Genomic DNA, 19,314 nt, shown 5'->3' with positions numbered 1-19,314 from the left:
TTATTGTAAGAAGAAAAGGGCCCAATATTTAACTCCCCCAAACTGGAGGCAGTTTTACCATGCAGTTTCATCAAAAATATCACAAAATATGATTTAAGGTTACCTGTAAGCTGTGCCCTTCATAATCCAAACTCAAAGGACTTGCAAGATTGTCTACTTCTATTTGTTTGGTTCAGTCAAAAAAAGAAATTCTCACTGATGCCAGGATGTTCTTCAGCAGGATTCACCTTAACTGTTTGCTTTACCATTGCTTCCTTCATCACACTTGCTGACCCTTCTTCTGTGATTCACACCTTAATCAGGAAATTACTCCATTTAACTCAACAGTGCGTTAAGTTTGGAGCTTTTGGTTTTGACTTCAGCCGCGCAAGCGTTGCTGATTTGTTCGGGCTCGTTGGAAGTCTGATTTTGATTCTGTATATTGATTCATTCACTCTTAATTATTAATGCATTTCAAGTGTGTGAAGATTTATGTGTGTGCGTGTACATGTGTACATACACACAGAGGAGGTCATATTTTCCAAGATTAAAAGATTCACCCATATGGAATCATTCAAAAAGGAAATGCATGTTCAAAATTTGTGGTACCTTTGAAAACCTCAATACACTGTAGATGGATAAACACTGTAGGTGGATTAGACCCATACCAAACAATTTGAGTTTACTGAAACTTACAGTGAGTAACCAGTATCAGCTTAACAGTGGAGACACCAGCACTCCGTCTTAATATGGATACATACTCACACACACAATCTCATCCAGCAACATGCATGCCTAGCTAAGAAGAAAAGCATTGAAATATGTATAATAAAAGGGGCTCAGCAGAATTACTTAATTAGTGTCAAGTACAGCAGTTCTCAAAACCTTGGGAACTTTTCAGACTACTAGTTGGAGGTAAGTCCACCTCTATATCTAACAAGGTCCATTTCTGTTCAGTACATATGTTTATTTACTCTCCAGATTGAACAGTGGATAAAAAGCAGATATGCATGAAACCGGCAGCCACAGCCTTCTTTTGTTTAGGATCATCCATTGTTGAATCATTTTTCACTGCAGCCAAAGGGCCTGTTTGAACTTCCTGACTGTTCATCACACATAATTTGGAGTATTTAACATTATGTCAAGAAAATTGCCACTGCTTCCCACCGTGGAAACCTATGGGAGCTCTATATCTTTAAACTAATTTTACTTAAAGTATTCCATTGAATAGCATGACTGTCTCACTATAATCAGTGCAGCAGTAATGTAATTAATCTCAAAATTGCTGTGGGGAGTACAAGACATCTCAGCTGCTTGTCGTAACAATCTAAATTAGCGTATTACTGAAAGATGTTGGGGAGGAACAGTTCATTTTAGGTAAATGCTGTCAGGGTATCCATCCTTTCTATTTCTAAAGATGAAATTAAAACTATCATCATAGTTCTCCTTTTGAAATCCAAATGAGTATGTTTTGAGGTGGGAAAGTATAATTAAATTTGATGTGGTATTCCTACAGATGCAGTTTTGCATTTTAAAATAATTAAATTTGTTTGAATAAAAATTCATGTTTTATTTAGAAAAGAAAAACTGGTTTGGCTCAAAGCATGCCATTGTATCAGAACAATTCCCTTTTGTCACTGAAACTCCACAGACGGCTGCTTCTTCTTTTCCTAAGCAAAAAATTATTCTTGCCGTTTTACTTTTTGTACAGCCATCCTTTAAGTGTTCTATTTAGAGAGATTTTGACTGGGCATGCAGCTCCTCTAATGTACGGCATATCTCAGAAGTGAACTCTAAGGAATTAAATGTAAAAGAGATTCCACTAATAATAGTGGTTAATGATAATAAATTGCAGAGAATAGCTGATGCAGATGCCTGGAATCCCATACTTGATGTTGTTTAACCCCATCCCCTCTTCTCAGGAACTAAATCAAACATCAAATGAAATGAAATAGATTAATATAAAGATTATGAAAGGTGAAAGTAGTAAATTGAAAGTAGTAAATTGAGGCCAGCATGGCCTGTTATTCCCTATAGAGCTGCAACACAATAATAGGAAGTATTTTCAGTTTGCTACTACTCTGAAAAAAATCAGCAAAGTAAAATTTTATGTTTTGAGGTCTAAAGATTAATCTTTCAACCACAGATAAGGGAAGAAAGTAAGACTCTTGTTGGGCAAAGGGTTGAAAGTGCTTCTCCTCCTCAGTGAATATACTCCCCAATGTTAAAAACACAAGATAGTGCATTTGTCAACTGTTTGAAAGTCAGATACTTCATTCAAATGTTGTATTCTTTTCAGTGATGATCCAAAGCAGAACACTGAACAATCCAGACAGATTATCACCTAATCTGCTCTTTTAATATATATAAGAAATCAAAATGTAAGTAAAACAAGCACTGAATAATTAAAGAAATGTGTAACAGTAAGGGCCTGATTTTAATTTGCATAATTTTTCCCCTAATAGTGCCTAATTAAGACATCAGTTTAAAAAAAAAATCCAATAGAACTCTAAGATTTTCTGCACTGAATTAACGTTAAGGACTTTTAATGGATGTCTTAATTAGACTTTGTTATTCATGGAAATTTTACACAAATTAAAATCAGGTCCTGCATGCAACATTCCCAGCTGAGCCTCAGCAAAAATGCTATATGGGACTGAAAGACTTTTAATCCATGTGCAAATAGCAATTTGTATTCTAAAGCCAACATACTCCATTTTCACTTTTTCGTTTAATTTGTATTAATATTGTAACCAACAAAAATCACATAGTTAGGACTTCTCCCTTTGATTTTATGGACCCACTTTTTTTTTTTTTTTTTTTTTTTTTTTTAAATACATAGAAAGTCATGCAGCTGGACCGGAGCATTAGCCAATGGGGACAATAGCCACAATGGCCTTCTGAACAGCCCAGAGGGGCCGTATCTGTTATTCAACATAGAAAGTTTGATTCAGCCTCAAGTTCTATTGCTGTTGTGCCTGAAATACGCGCTGAAAGGCCTGTCATTACTGGTGAAAAACAAAGCAAAACAAAACAAAGCCCAAAACAAAATGCCGTCACAGCAATCCCTTCATCCTTGATAAGACAGTTCTTCCAAAGGAACCTAAATCTTAGGAGGAGGGAAACCTGACCGTTGTCTCTTCGTTTTACATTCCCAAGGCTCTTCCAGAAAACATGCTAAAGCACAAGTTGGAAGGCTCCACAGAAGCCTTTCAGACAAGGCATCAAAAATAAGTTACAGCCTGAGCAGCAAAGATTACTTTACACTGACAGTGGAAATATTCCAAGTATTGACAGACCAAGTCTCAACTGCAGTTTATCCTATAATGCAGATCACATGCTAATGCTACGTGCTGATGCTATCATGGAAAGCGGTTTTGCACATAGTCCTTCACAAATTACTTTGCTAACGAAAACCATGTTAATTTCCCATATCAGACACAAGTCTGAATCGGTGTGGCAGCCAGGAACTCATCTGTTACTGCATGTTCTCTACAAAAGGAAGAAAAAAAAAGTTTATGGGTCTGTGCTGTGCTCACTACAGTAATGCCTTTGCATCTGTGCAAAGAAATGTCAGGTGTCTATGAAAGAGGGCAAGCATTACCTTGAAAATATTTTATTTTCATTGTCAGTCTGTAAATATACGTGTATGTCCGTGTGTGTGCATGCGTTTGCATGTAGGTATCAGCACACTCCTTGCTCCGTCCTGCAGCAGGAGCTTCGCCTCCAGCAGCCCTGCGAGGCCAGAGCCCTGCGAGGCCAGAGAGCCTGCAGGAGGGGTGCGGGACTAGGACCTGCCCTCTTAGTGTTGCCGGGTTGCTCAGGACAAGTATTTTCCTTACGCTTGACGGAGGAACACCAAGTGGATATGACTAACCTTCCCCCTTTACTTGACCTTGCTGAACAGGAAGATTTGCTGGATTGCTTATATACCAGCTCCCAGCTTGCGCCGAGACCAGAACTAGTGAGATACCAGCCTAGACACCCTGGAAGACACACATTCCTCATAGGATTTGTTTTGGAGGGTTCGTGTTGTTTTACAGTACCTGGCTAGTCTGTGGGCTGGACGGGTCGTAAGAAGGTACATAATTCTTCAGAGTATCCTGAGGATTCAGGTGGGGAGGATATCTGATCGTTGGATGAGAGAAGTAGCTAGACGGGGCAGGAGGGAGAATAGCTTGTGCTGGAAATGGCAATGGTGAAGGTGGAGGTGGAGTTCTAGTTGAGATGACTGGAGAAGATAAAATAAAATTAAAATTACTTCGCATCTTGTTTCTTCTAAAATTCTTCACCTCTGTGTTACAGCAAGAAAAATAAAATGTGAGTTATAAATCAGTACAACACACTCCTGCTTCATGGCATCTTTACAGAAAAACTTACATGTCCTCCCCTCACATCATCCCAAGCAATGGAAACTGCTACTGTTTCAAATTCATAAATACTCATCCTGGTTTTGTGGGTTATGCCATCACTTTTTTTTTTTTTTTTTCATTTTTTCTTTAAACAGTAATCATTCTCTAGCATAAAAGACATTTCAATTACACAGTTTTCCCATCTGGACCCCAAATAAACAAGACAAATATTTTACTTAATAAATAAAACCTATTATTTTATCCACAGCACTCCAACAGAGGAGAGCAAAGTCACCAAGCCCTAAGAAACAGTTAGTGATTCCTCACTGCATTGCTCTCTACCTGCTTCACATGGGGACAGGGAAATAACTACTCATCAACAATGCCATGAATATTAGCTGATCTTCGTGAAAATGCTAACGAATATTCAACTTCAGGGCCTGGGAAACCAATCCATCCAATAAAAATATCTCTGACAAACAAAAATTATCTATCCTATACATATCTTTCTCTGCATTCTCTTTCTTCCCAGCCCCTACAAACATACACTTCTCTACCTATAGATGATACGTAGTCTAAAAAAACCAATGTTTTCACAGTGAAATGAATATCCAGCTAGTCCTGCTGTTGCCCAGTCGTCCGGCTGGAAGTGGAGAGTGGTCTTCTATAACACTGCACAACAACCCGCTTTCCACCCTTACTACACATCTAGAGGGCACCTACTTGCCAAGGTATTAAAAATGAGGTACCGAGTTCAATGGAAATGGAGAAAACACAATGGTGTTTTCATTTTCACTAGTGAGAAGGTTCAAAATCAGGTCTATATAAGCAGAACTGCTCACTGTTCTATACCGTATCAGCACAAGCACACCAACACTGCTCTTTTGGACGACCTTTCATATCTTTGGGTTTTTTCAGCTTAATTTTTAAATGAGTTGCTATTTTTGAGCTGGGACCAAGTCATAGTTTGCCCAAGAAAAAACAACTGTAGGAATATTCTGAAATTGCTGTACTTCTTAACCAAAACCTTGCAAATCTCAAAACCATTGCTCACTGACAATAGAACAGATAGAAATTAAGTTTCCTAGCAAGTAAATAGCTCATCTACAAATTAGGCTACGACTGTCACTCAAATACATGTATCTAAAAATTATACACTAAAGCAAATATAAAGATCTACATATAAGTATAGGGCCAAAAATAATTATGAAAGCTTCTTTTGTGACAGGGTCATTTTAATCATGGCCCCACAAGTTCAGTTTAATCATAAAACACTAGTTACTGCTCTGACATGTGGGAGCTGTGCAAAACAAACACAAGTGAGCAGAAATCTGTCCCTTCCATTTCACCCATCATCTCTGATGTGCTTGAGTATTTGCTGATAGTGGAAACCTTAGAGAGACCGGAATGAGCCCAGGCTCACTTTCATAACACAAAATAAGCAGATGTTAAGGGGAAAATAGTCCTTATACATGAATTGAAAGAGAGGAACTTGAAATCATGGAGAAATCACAAAACAGAAGCTTCTCAAAGCAGAACTGCATGTTAAACGGAAGAAGAAAGAGTCCTCAAATTTGGTTTACTCCTCTAGTCACCCAGCTCTGCTCAAGAAATGAATCCTTTTTTATGCAGTTTATGAGGAGACATGATGAGCTGCTGAGGGGAAACTTCCAAGGACCATGTTCTCATCTGATGAATCAAGGTCACTCTGACCTCTAAAATTGCGTGATGCTGGAATTTCCCTGTCATTCCTGATAAACCCTCAAGATAACATGCATTCCATCACATTTCGCCTCCTTCACTTTTTAAGTGAAGTTTTACTATGGATTTACAATGGATTTCAGAACACAGATGTTGAAAAATATTTATCAGGACTCTACCTCTTTAGACAGAGCACTCAAAAGAAGCACTGGTACTTATTTCATTGTGTCACATAGTGAACATAATTGTGACTTCTCTTGTGTATTAAATCCTACCTATTCTGGTATTTAAATACAACACAGTCATAGGAACAGTAATAAAAAAAGGATGAATGAAGGAGGAAAGAAAGGGAGGAGTTTTCCTCTGTCAGTTTCTTCATGCAATTTACAGCTTATTTACTGGTTAATCCTAAATCGTTTCCAGTGACTGGCAGCAGTCAAACTACCTGAACTGAGTTTAATGAGCACTCCTGCAAGGATACCCCAACTTCTTCCATTTCTATTGTCATCAGTAGTATAAATGGGATTAGGTCTCAAAGAAAGAATAGGGAGGTATTTCTTCCTCCTCCATAACCCTCACCACTGTGTGCAACTCCTGGGATTCCTGGGTGATGATGCTGGGGAAAAGTGCTCAGTCTTGGTGAAGAATCCTGGGGAGAAGTAGGACTAAACAAAGGCTTTTCAGGTTTCTTCATTGTAGGAGAAGACATATCTGCAATTGAAAAACAATGGAACAGTGACATTAGCTTAGAAGCCCATCTCAGGACATATCATATTGTAGACTGAAGATACTTATTTTTACTATTCTTACATAAATGTTGTTTGCTGACCCAACTCCCCTGTGACCAATAAACTAATTTTAAACTATCACTTTCAAACATGAGAATGAATAATAATCCCCTAACTGGTCTTTGTCCTGCAGAACAGAAACTACATTCCTTTCATATGAGACAAGCCAAACAGTGAAGAAATGCATGTCTTCAGAACCTCCCTAGACACTTCCCACGTCCCCAGAACATCACCAAATCATCTGCTCCTTCAACAGCCACATAACCCTTACTGCATTTTTTAATGGAACACCTACACTCAGGTGTGTAGGGTAACTTACACATACCTGTTCATGGTATTTATTATTTTGTTATTTCAAATGCCATTCCTTACCCTTCCTAAAACCATAGTGAAACAATGTAACCTCCCTAAGTATAAAGGATACTTTAACTTCTTTATCTCATATTTTCCACGTCTCAAGTGGGGCCTTCCCACCTCTTCCTTCCAGTTTCTCTATCAACAAAAACATCTCTTTAGAGCTCACTGCGTGAAGATAACACACCAGTAGGGACAAATGTATGATTGCTATCATGCAGGGTTACTGATATTGCATAAAGCAAAAATACTGATTCTTTCTGAAAGTTTAAATTAATTTAAAAATATTTGTTGGACTTCGCACCAATTTATTCCAAAGTTAATTGTTTTGTGCAAGGTCCTGCACGTGGGTCAGCGCAATCCCAAGCACCACTATAGGCTGGGCGAGGAACGGATTGAAAGCAGCCCCGAGGAGAAGGACTTGGGGGTATTGATTGATGAGAAGCTCAACATGAGCCAGCAGTGTGCACTTGCAGCCCAGAAAGCCAACAGTGTCCTGGGCTGCATCCAAAGAAGTGTGACCAGCAGGTCGAGGGAGGGGATCCTGCCCCTCTACTCTGCTCTTGTGAGACCCCACCTGGAGTACTGCGTCCAGCTCTGGGGGCCCCAGTACAAAAGAGACATGGAGCTGTTGGAGTGAGTCCAGAGGAGGGCCACGAAGCTGATCAGAGGGCTGGAGCACCTCTCCTGTGAGGACAGGCTGAGAGAGTTGGAGTTGTTGAGCCTGGAGAAGAGAAGGCTCCAGGGAGATCTAATTGTGGCCTTCCAGCACCTGAAGGGGCCTACAGGAAAGATGGGGAGGGACTGTTTATCAGAGAGTGTAGGGACAGGACAAGGGGTAATGGGTTTAAGCTGAAGGAGGGTCGATTTAGATTGGATGTTAGGAAGAAATTCTTTACTGTGAGAGTGGTGAGCCACTGGAACAGGCTGCCCAGGGAGGTTGTGGATGCCCCCTCCCTGGAAGTGTTCAAGGCCAGGTTGGATGAGGCTTTGGGCAACATGTTCTAGTGGAAGGTGTCCCTGCCCGCAGCAAGGGGGTTGGAACTAGATGATCTTTAATTCTATGATTCTATGATAATTATAATATTTTTATAGGATACACATCGGTATCATAAGTGGGTTCCACTTCAAATCAATGGGACTGATTCATGTTTAAAGAAAATCTATTGTCTTAAATACTTTACTGGACAGGGGCCACGTTGCCGCTGACTTTTCTACATGGGCCATGTTAGCCCTTAAACTAATTTTAACATTGGCATACTGCATTGTGCTATTCTGGAGGACATACAACCACCTTGGAAGTCAAGGACAGGCCTTACTAAGACCAAATTGGACCAGTGCTCTATGAACTGGCTGCAGTCTAAGGTGGGTTTTCAACTTGAAAGCCGTACTTAGAGCAGCACCCGTCAAACCGAGAGACCGCTTGTCCACTCTGCCCCATCCCCTTGACAAGCCCTGCATGGGCACTGGCACCAGAACCAGAGGAGACTCTCCCACTGCCCCACCACCATCTCTCTGCAACTCCCCTGCTCCCCTTTGGTCCTGAATACTAAGTCTGCTGATTTCACAGATACCCTGCAAGGTTCACTTCTTCAAGAAGGCTGCTGAGAAAGGATTTTATTCAGTGAAACAGTCAGCAAGAGCGAGGAATTGCTTTACAACTGAGCAATTCAGCACTCATTCAGTTTTAACAGATATGACAAAGATTACTATATGCTTTTTATTATACTGATCTGTTGCAATTTTATGTTGTTATCAAAAACACTGAGTGCTGACACCTCTAGTTGTTTTATAAAAATTTGGTAAATAAATTGTTGTTGAGGAACAAAATGGAGGAATATTTTGTTTCTTTGAATTTATCAGCAGCTAGCAAAACCAAAGTTGCCAAATGGTTACAGTTTGTTTGAAAACATTCTGCTAAGCTTAAAAATAATTTTTAAAATTGCAAGACTGATTTTTTTTAAAAAATTGTGTTTTGCATAGGCAAGTCATGATAAGAAGGCACATATTGAATCTTCAATAATTTTCAAATATTTCATTATGCTTTATTTTCTGCTCAAATGACAGCCCTAGCTTCATCATATAAGGTCCTACTTTCATCAGAGCAAGAAAATTCTCACACCTCCACAACAGATGTAGGGTTTTATAAAAGCCCAGGACAAAATTAACTAGCTATTGTCTAAGTACTGCGGTTCTGTGCGTGCACAATATGTCTCTGCAGAAACACTGCAATGTTAGAGTCTGAGAAAAAAGCTAAGTGTGCCTAATAGCTTGTAGACACAGCCTCCCACTACAACGCTGTGGTCATCAGTAGTTGTCACAGAGCTCATCAGTGACCAAATATATTGTTCATTCTACCACATATAAGCTATCACAAAAGAGAGAATGTACAAATAGTTTAATTTTATTTCAAATTAAAAGTACTGCACTTAAGTCTCCCCAAGGAAAAAAACAAACCATGGGTTGGAAGTGGAAAATCTTTTCCTTATGTAAAGCTCATATTCAACAAATGAACTCATGACAGAAAGAGCTGCCTAGCTCCTGAAGGTCTGCATACGTCAGCAGCTCTGATTTCTGGAATGCAACAGAGACTTAATTTGGTTCGTGACTGTTACTTCATTAAACAAGCCAAAGTTGTTGTGTTTTTCAAAACCAAAATATTTTAGTTGCTCAAAAGAAGTATGCTATATGAAGTGCAGTGTAATCAGAGTATCCATTAACCCCCCTGTGGCATCGCTAATTTGAAAAGAATCTACTGAAAAGGAGACTGGCAACTATGATAAAGCATTTGCCTTAAAAATGTGCCATTTATTCCTGCTTCTACTTTACGGAAGAATTGTAGTTAGCACATAGAAAACAGACAGTAAAAATTACAAAGCAAACACAATGAGCTGCTCATACAGAAGACTGTTTCCTCATCAAGGTGAACACGACTGGTAGTGAGGAATAGAAAATTCAGCACTGCCATAAAAATACTCATTACCCACCAAAACATCGACTCTAACGTACATATTGCAAATAAAAATACACTGCACAGCACACCACCATGAAGTACTTTCAGAAGAAGTCTTGTTATCTACAGCACAGGCAACTGCAAAGAATAACAGCCGAGGCACCGGTAGCAGCAGCTTCTTTGTTAAAACAATGCACGTCGCATTGAGAAGTAATTCAGCTCACCCTTTCCCCCCGCCCCGCAGCCCCTGCGGCTCTCCCCGCATGCGCCTGGCCATCATAACGGAGCATTCATGCTCCTGCCACTGCCCAGTAACAGATGCAGCAGACAGGGGAGACAGAACAATAACTGTTTGTATAGGTTAGGAAGAAAGGCTGCAGCCGTCTCCTCCTTGACCAAGAGAGGAGCCTCAGAGCTTTAATAGCAAAACACACAAGTTACGTTTCTCTGGAGAGTCACCAGTTACAACAATAAAAAGGGGGGGGGGGAAGTAATGCGAAGCAATTTTTCACTGTCTTTAATTTTCCTTGTAAGAAACAGTGCCTTTAAACAAAGCAGAATGAGTTAAAGTGACAGTGAAACGTCATATGATTTTACTAGCCGTTTCCAGATAATAGAAAACACACATTTTTCTCATTTTAAAAACATGTCTTTTTCCACATCATGAGATATAGTCTAGTTGCTACATAGAGCTTAGTTATGTACTGTTAATTACATAATGAATGACAACCAGAGGTCACAAAAATAGGCCACTTGCATTTACGCCTGTGTCTAAGTTTCGGGAATGAGATTCCAATCCTTATTACTTTGAAAATGAAAATAAAACAGTTTCAAGTGTGAATTATTTTCAGACTTTTGGAAAAAATGCTAAGTACAGATGAAAAGCAGAAAGATGCCAAAAGCGCTTGGACAGTTATCAAAAGGTCAATATTAATCAGGTGCTGTGTCCTGTCCTGCTGAGAATTTTCATCATATGTGAAAAAAGGGCTAAAATGGGTGCTTTTTTGCCTTTTTGTTTTTTTTAATTCCCAGTGCTGTTCCAAATCACTCTTACCCGTATTCTCATATAACTATGGAGATACAGTATGTACGCACCCAAATGGGTGACATGTTACACATTTTAAAGCATCATATCAAAGAAAAAAGGGCTTATGCAAATAAAAAATTAGATCATCTCAACTCCCAACAAGGTAAATCTGTCTACAGAGGAAGGCAGAAGAGCTGCTGTGAAGCATAGCGTATGTATGTAGCCTGTTCATCAGCAGCTTGCACAAATGGTGCTCCAGATGTATATCTGTTCAAGACAGCCCAAGGCAACAATTTTGATCAATTCTAATGTGATAAAATGCTGCGGGGAAAGTGTGCAGAAACGTGTTTACGTCAGCCTTTAATTAAACTGTTCTTCACTTCCAAAGAACCTCAGGAAACACTAATGAGACATGAGTTTTGGCAATTTCCTCATCAAAGCAAAGACCTTCATCCTCAGCCTGAAGCAGCTTTCCATCCAGGCAGTTCCCTGGACGAATGTCCCCTCGGCACACTACACAGCCAGCCACCTGTTAGGAGAACTTGGCTGGAATCCAGCAGTGATCCAGGGCAAGTTCAAACATCTATCTGCCTGCTTCTGGACACCTGATCTGCTTTCTTGCTCACCACCACAACATGGCAGCTTCTCTTTCTTGCTCATGAGACATACTCATGAGCAGAGTAAGAAGAAATCATAAACAAATATTAAATCTCTTTTAATCCAATTAATTATTTAACACTTGTTATTAATATCTTTTCTACAGCTTCGCTTCAAAAGTCTTTCTTTCCAAGGTACACTTCTGCAGACAACAATCTGTAAAGATTGATTTCCAACTCCTTACTGTAACATCAGCTCCAGAGAAAACAAAATAAAACAAGGTTCAACTTACTGTATATATAACCATAGTGAAAGCAGGAAAGCTATGGAGTTCATGGCACCACTGGCAATCTGCATGAGGTGTCCCTTCATGCTACAGTTTTAAATGAATCGCTCTTTTTCCCAGAGGCAGTACCTGGGTTAATTTCAGGTGGCAGGACACATTACATACATCACATCCAGCTGGGCCTCACTCTCCACTGCCTCCACCACATCTGGTAGGTACGCTTGTGTGAAGCACATGTGAAAACTTAAGTAAGATTTTAAATTCACATCAGATAGCTGTATGATGATGATGAATCATGACAAACCCTACTGTGCTCAGGAGAATGTTTTGTTGTACACCTGTGGATGTGAAGAATGAGCAGAGCCACTCTGCACAGGCAGAGCCAGCATCACCAGTTTTCAGATGTTCTCAGTCTGATTTCTTTTAATGCTGTGAGCATTCTGTATTTCTCAATTGTAGGTCTTAATAAGACACCTAACACTGACTATTGACAGCTGAGTGACTCTAAAGCACAACCACCTCTCATTTGTAAGAAATAGGCTTTGTTATATCTGTCCTAAAGGCTTGGCACTGGGGCTGGATGGAAACCAAGAGTCTTGAAAATCAAAACATTTTAATTCATTTATCTTCTTCACAAAAAAGAAATTGTGACATATATTTGTGAGTGAATAAATAGGAAAGACAGATGTGCCCGAGCAGCTCACTGTCTGAGATACTTGATGCCTAGAACAGAGAAAGACTTGCTAGAATTCTTGCTCAGTATCAGGCAGAGATCAGGCTTTGCATTTAGCTCTCCCGTTATCCAAATCTGTGCCCTAATCATTGGCTTGTTGGTGTCTCATTCCCCCTCACCGTAAGTTTTATCTTGTACCAGAGGTAAGCCCTCCTAAATAATTATTCATCTCCATGAAAAATGTACTTCTGAATATCAATGTTTTCCTGAGTGCCAAATCAACAAAACAAACCAACCGACCAAACAAACAAATCATTATCGGTTCTGTTCCATGACTATCTGAGAGACAGATAGCAATTATCAGTGTGAAGGCCTTTGTACTTGCTTTGAGAGAAACCTTGAGCTCTTACATGAAGATATATATGCATGTCACTTAACAGCTGAGAATGTTCTGAACTTGAGGAGCAGCCAGTGTGAAGGTTTGAAGAGAGCTGCTCTCTTCACATTTAAAAACATGGTCTCAGTTTTATTTTTGCTTCTACATCAAGTGTAGAAAAGCATTTTACACATGAAAATTTTATACTAGAGTAGAATATTTCAGTGTACAAAGATTTGATAACCTCCCATCTTCAAGTAAGCCTACTTAGTGCCAATGCTATTTTCACACAGGAACACCTCCGATTTTGCACAGTCCAGTCTATCAGACCATGACACTGGTTTCCCTATCAGGAACCATGCACAAGGCTAAGCAAACAATCTATTGCACTATTTTGCCATTTCACACAGTGAAACCTTCTCAATGTATCATCTTTTGTGATTTGTAGTGAAAAAATCTAAGAGGAGGAACTAGACTAGAATTTCTTGCCATGCCATTTTCAGTACTGCAAGCTGAAGAGCAAAACCCTACAACAATATTGCAATTCAGAAAAGCTACAGCAAACCCAGAGTAAATTTATTACAATATCAACTGAATTATTTCCTTGTTCATTCTCTATTCATCTTTTCTAATAAATGACACTATTTAATTTTGCATTGCTCAATAAGTATTAATATACATAAGAAAGTGACGCAAGAACTTTCAGACAGCTGAAACATGAGAGTCGGAAACCCTTTAGATGGAGTAAACATATTCTTCTCATCCTTACCCACATGCAAACCTGCACAATACTGTACTCCATTGCCAACAGTTACATTCTGTGAGATGCATTAACCTTGATTAAACACCTTTCTTAAACAGAAAGGGGTTTGGACAAAAGATAGAAGGGTATCTTCTACATGCCTTTTTAGCTCCCAGCACACATTGAGGTGGGAGGGGTGTGGAAAACCCAAACCAGCCTCTATATAAACAAGTTGTAGGATGCTTTTTGCTGTTGCGTGTGACTAACTGTATATAAAGTTGGACAATCAGATTTATTCATTGCATTACTGACTATCCTGTTTTTTTATGGACAGAAAGCAAAACAACTCAGTACGGTTCCTGTTAAAATGTATACACACCAGCTTTTGAAAAGTACAATTCTAGTGTATGGTTATTCGTAATAACCAGGTTCATAATCTGCATAACTATGTTATCATACCTGCACTGTTTCTTGTGAGGAGAAAAATACCTTTTTTTTTCCATGCATTGATCTTCTGGCATAAAGCTGGCCAGCCTTTCTCACCCTACATGCCTCATACCAGAAGCATTGTCCAGCTCTAAGACCTCCGAGACACAGGTGCCACCATGGAGACCATGGGGACCTGGGGTGTTGCTGTTGGAGGGAGGTGAGAACATCTCCACCAGCTCCACAGGGACCCACAAGGGCCAGCAGCAGAGTGCCAGACTTCACCTCTGCAGCCTCTCCTGCCTCACTTCTGCCCACAACTTCAGACTCAGTTTATCCAACCACCCATGTACCAGCAAAGCCCATCAGATATTGGACGAGTAGTACTTAAGGAGTAACTCAGAGACTAGTGGGGTGGCTGCCTGTTAAACATGGAGCAAGTAATGAGGCTGACTTTGGAAATAGAGATAAAAAGCATGAGACCAAAAATACAATGTTGCTGCCACAAAGAATATACTATAATAAATACATACACTGTCGTTAACAAACCCACGTGAGGCTACAAGTACTCTGTACTGCCATAAAAACTCTTAAGTAGTTACAGTGTACTTCAGGTGCTCAACTACTTTTTTATTTAACTTTACACTTCAGAGACAGACTGGATCATTTCACCATCTATGAATCACTGTTAATAGATGTGATTCCAGTAGATAGCTGTGACGGAAGAGCATTATAGGAGACTGTGAGAAAATCTAATTAAAAAGCCAAACAAATTATAAAGACTTTAGAGTACATTTTAGTAATTTCTTAAATTATCCTACAGAAAGTCATCCAAACTCCAAGGAAAAATGCACAGCTATAACATCTCATTAATGCTGAGAATCCAATGAACTTGGCTAGAAAATGAAATCAATATTGTAACCTTAACTGCAAAAGTCAGAAAAGTATTCCTGATTTCTAATGCAATAAGATTAAAGAGGCATTTGAGATAAAACCGTGTAAAGGAAGTTGTTGATTTAGAAACATTTAGGTTATGCCATCTCCTTTTATTACTGTTATAGCCTATGCTGGTAACAGTTTAGGATGGTTTAATAGGTGTGCTATATTAATTTAATTATAGATCCATCTGGGGAATGGTTTTGAACTGAATTAACTCACACTGAAATATACTACGAAAGAAGTACAAAAGAGAATGTAAGAACCTTTTCAAATGTATCACATTTGCACAGAAACAAAGAATCTATCTATGTGGATAAAAAGGAGAGGAGAAGCTATAATATCTGGGCTAAATTAATTTTTTCCATCTCATGGAGGTACCATAACTGGAAAACAATGTCAGTGCAGACACCTATGATTCATGAGGTACTAAATACCTATTCGTTTGGTAACTGAAGATACTCCGCACTGCATGGGTTAGATCATACAGAATAATATTTAACATATAATTTCTAATAGGAGCTGATCAGTTTCAAAAATACTAATGAAATCTTTTATTCAACAACATTGGAACACGACAATTATTTGCAATCGTCCTATTCCCAGGAGCTATTCCTGGGCCAATTCTTGCATTAAGACATGCATATTATCACTAATTTCAGTCAAAGGATGTCCAGAGTCACCATCAAGGTAACAGAATGTTCCCATAGTATAAAGTTCATCACAGAATAAGTGGTATGCATACAAGAAAAATATCCTTTTGCACTTACATGTCTCACTGATGTATATGGGAGATACGTATGCTAGCCCTGAGTGTATTCAACTCACTAATCACACATGGAAAAAATTAAATAATAGGCCTTGCCACAATATATGAGCCAAAATAAAAGACAAAGAACCTATAATGAGATTTTTTTACAGTGACTTTATTGAGTAAATAACAGCCATTTCCAGGAACTCAAAAAAGCAAACCTTTTTGTATGCTTCCTACTGTATCTCCTACTGCATTTGTCTTTCTGACTGTATTTCTAAACATTTTATTACTCTTTACTCACTCAGAAACTGAAGTGTACATGGGCTGAAGGAAAAGTCAGATCCCTGCTCAGCCCAGAGCAGAAACTTTCTCATCTTCTACTCTGAATATTTGAAGATACTTATGAACAAGTTGTAAAGTGGTCTAAAGCTATTCTAAACACAGAAAAACAGATATAATCTCTGTTGCCTAATTTTTTTGAGAGAGCGTAAACTTCACATCATTTTCACCCGATAATGCAGGATGCAAATTTTCCTGATGTACAAGCTACTTTATTCATTTTAAAATAACATTTTTGCTGTCCTGTTCATGGATTTTTTTTCTCTTTCTCTGCCTTTTTAATTAAATAAGCATTTGAAAGGTCCTTCACCTATGTTTCTGTACCTAGTGCCTTTCAAGGACTTTTAATCATTATGAAAGTAAAGTTTAACTTATTTTAGATACCAGCAGTTCTTCTTGTAAAATTGCCACTATGGAAATCAAAAATAAACCAATTTCCTATTGATTTTAAATTTGTTTTAACTTTCATGGCAGAACTGATTTTTAAAGAGTAGACATAACGCCCATTCATTGAACACTACCAAGGTCTTGCTCTGCAACCAGGAAGAAAGAGGAGAACCCAACTTGCTGCCTCCCAGGCAAGTCCTCCTTGCTAATGCTGTTCTTTGTTACCATGATGCCACTTTCAGCATCATAGCAGCCAATAGGCTAAGACAAGCCAAGGCTATGAATTTTGTCTGGAAAGTCTTTAAAAAGTTACTCTTGTTGAAAAGTACCTCTCACTTTATGAATGTGAAGTTATGAAAAATTATCAAGTGACAGTATTTGACTACTGTGCACATACTATACTAGTTAAAACCACAGAAAAATCAGATAGATCCATAAGGTGTGCATGAGTGTATATATGTATATAAAAGGTATGTGTGTGTATACATTGATTAAAGACTATTTTGAAATATTAAAAAATACAAAGGCAGATGTAACAGAAGTTACTAACAAGACATAAATTGCTTTAAAACATGCTTTGACACACAAGGATTTTGAGAACTCGGTCTGAGTCAAAAACACAGAAATGCATTTAACAGATATTCATCAAGGTAAACCTTTGCAAGATGAAGTCATCTGTTAGATGGAGACTGAGTTTCTAAAGCATTAACCTTCAGAAGGAGCACCAGGAGCTGGAAAAAATCCTGAACTCTGTCCAACACAGGCCATCAAAAAGCCAAGGTGATCTGTTACCGTTCTCAACTCCTGGACCACATTAACTACTTCCTCTTTTAGTTCCCTCACTTCAGAAATGAGCATATCCATCTTTGACAGTCCATGAGAAGAAGGCCCAAGAAGGAAAGAGCCATCGGGAAGGACCCCAATGGGGAAGGAGTGTCCGGTGGGTGGGGAGAAAGCAAAAGGGGACAAGTGTCCAGAAGAGGGGTATCCAACAAAGGGGGTCGGGACCTGAGAAGTGGAGGGTCCAACAGCTGCTGGCCAATCAACGGGTGAAGGCGGTCCAGCTGTTTCAGTTTTAATGGTATGCTGGCATCTTGACTCTTGACTGTTGGTAGAGGTGGGTGAGGTGTAAGAGAGTGAACATGATGAAGAAACTGTAAAATTAAAATTCACTTCATTGTATATTGACATTCAGTATTTCCAGACACCTGACTACTACAGAAATCCACATGAATCTCCACTTTTATCATGACCAGCGTGCATTGGTGATAACCCCGGTTTTATTTATTTTCAACATACAGAGTGTTGTAACACTGTAACAGTAAAACAGACCTCAAGGACAAATACTGAAATTATCTGCAGTTATGTTAATGCACTTTGCCAAGCTAGCTTTAAGAAGGGAAGCAACAGGTGCTCTGTTCTTCTGATATTCCTGTTTCATTATGAAAAGAAAAAGTATCATCTGATTTACTTACCAGCCTATTAAATCCAAAGTATTTTTTATCTATCACACTAGTCACTAGTTTTGTTATATTTTTAATAACTTCCTCTTCCAAATGGGGAAGGTGATTTTTATTTTTACTGTACAAAATGTTATCCTCCTCTGAGTTTCTAAAACACTCAGCAAATTTACTCATACAGCAACTTCCATCTATTTCACAAAGTATTACTACACTACTGCAGGAACTCAAATTTTTGTTTAATATAGAAACATGTAAAGAATTCAGTAACAGCAACCTGGAAAAAGGAAGACTACGAGACATTTACAGCAAACTACTTTTTTAGATCTAGATATATTTCCAATTGGTAGAAATGTAAGTATGACGTGATCCAGATATTATTGAAGTTAATAAGACATTCAATTGGAAAAACTGAGGTACAAAAAGAGAACAAATAACCTGCACAAGATCTGACTGCAGACACAGAAATTGAACTCCTAATTGTCATGTTAGGGCTCTATTTCTAAATAATGCACCATTCTTAGAGATGACTTTTCACTTTCTTAGGCTCTGGTATTTTTGGAGGACAGTTAGGTACTTGACAGGCTAATGTTAGAAAGAAGGTTTGGGAGAAATCTTTGCAGCTATAAACCTGCCTATTTACTCTGCAGGAAGACATCAGACCTATTTCAAAAAATCATGCAAATAGAGTCATATTTTAAGTATTTTAACATAGCAAACAAAATCTTCTCACAATGATTAAATGTATGTAAACTCAAAAACAACATTGTAAATCCACAGTACTATTTTTTTATCTGTTTTTCAAACTGTTACACATACTCTTGTGGTTACATATATTTTTAAAATAGTCACAAACTTCTGCAAGCCAATGAAGTAAACCTCCAGGACAGTATCATGGCTTCAAAAGCTTTTTTTTTTTTCTTCCATAAGGGTTTATAATCTGACTTCAATAAATAAAAATAGCTATGAAAAAATAATAATAATTTTGGTTAATTAGTTTTTTATATCAGAACAATAACATGCATAACAGTACTAGAGCATTGAATAATGTAGCCACTGCTCATAATCCTTCATGGATTGGCTTTGACCAACTTTATGCCATCCCATTTTTCAGATATGCTTACTTATTTCTGCCCAGAATTACATCTTCAAATGTAATTTGAAGCCAATTCCCCTAACATAAA

At 38.5% G+C, this 19,314-nt stretch overlaps 1 protein-coding gene across 8 annotated transcripts in view; it reads right to left on the bottom strand.

The window, feature by feature from the left end:
• The window catches only part of NFIB (nuclear factor I B), a 179,895-nt gene that overhangs the window by 31,818 nt on the left and 128,763 nt on the right, over nucleotides 1–19,314 (bottom strand). For all 8 annotated transcript variants that reach the window (XM_075739505.1, XM_075739506.1, XM_075739504.1 and 5 more), the window contains exons 7-8: nucleotides 6,612–6,743; nucleotides 4,026–4,210 (exon numbers count right to left, since the gene is read on the bottom strand). In XM_075739505.1, coding sequence (XP_075595620.1) covers nucleotides 4,026–4,210; nucleotides 6,612–6,743 — 317 coding nt within the window. The remainder of the gene's footprint in view (nucleotides 1–4,025; nucleotides 4,211–6,611; nucleotides 6,744–19,314) is intronic.

Source organism: Balearica regulorum, chromosome Z (genome assembly GCF_011004875.1).
Source record: "Balearica regulorum gibbericeps isolate bBalReg1 chromosome Z, bBalReg1.pri, whole genome shotgun sequence".
NCBI lineage: Eukaryota > Metazoa > Chordata > Aves > Gruiformes > Gruidae > Balearica > Balearica regulorum.
The sequence above is the reverse complement of the archived record's forward strand: the minus strand, read 5'-3'. Positions and strand labels throughout refer to the sequence as shown.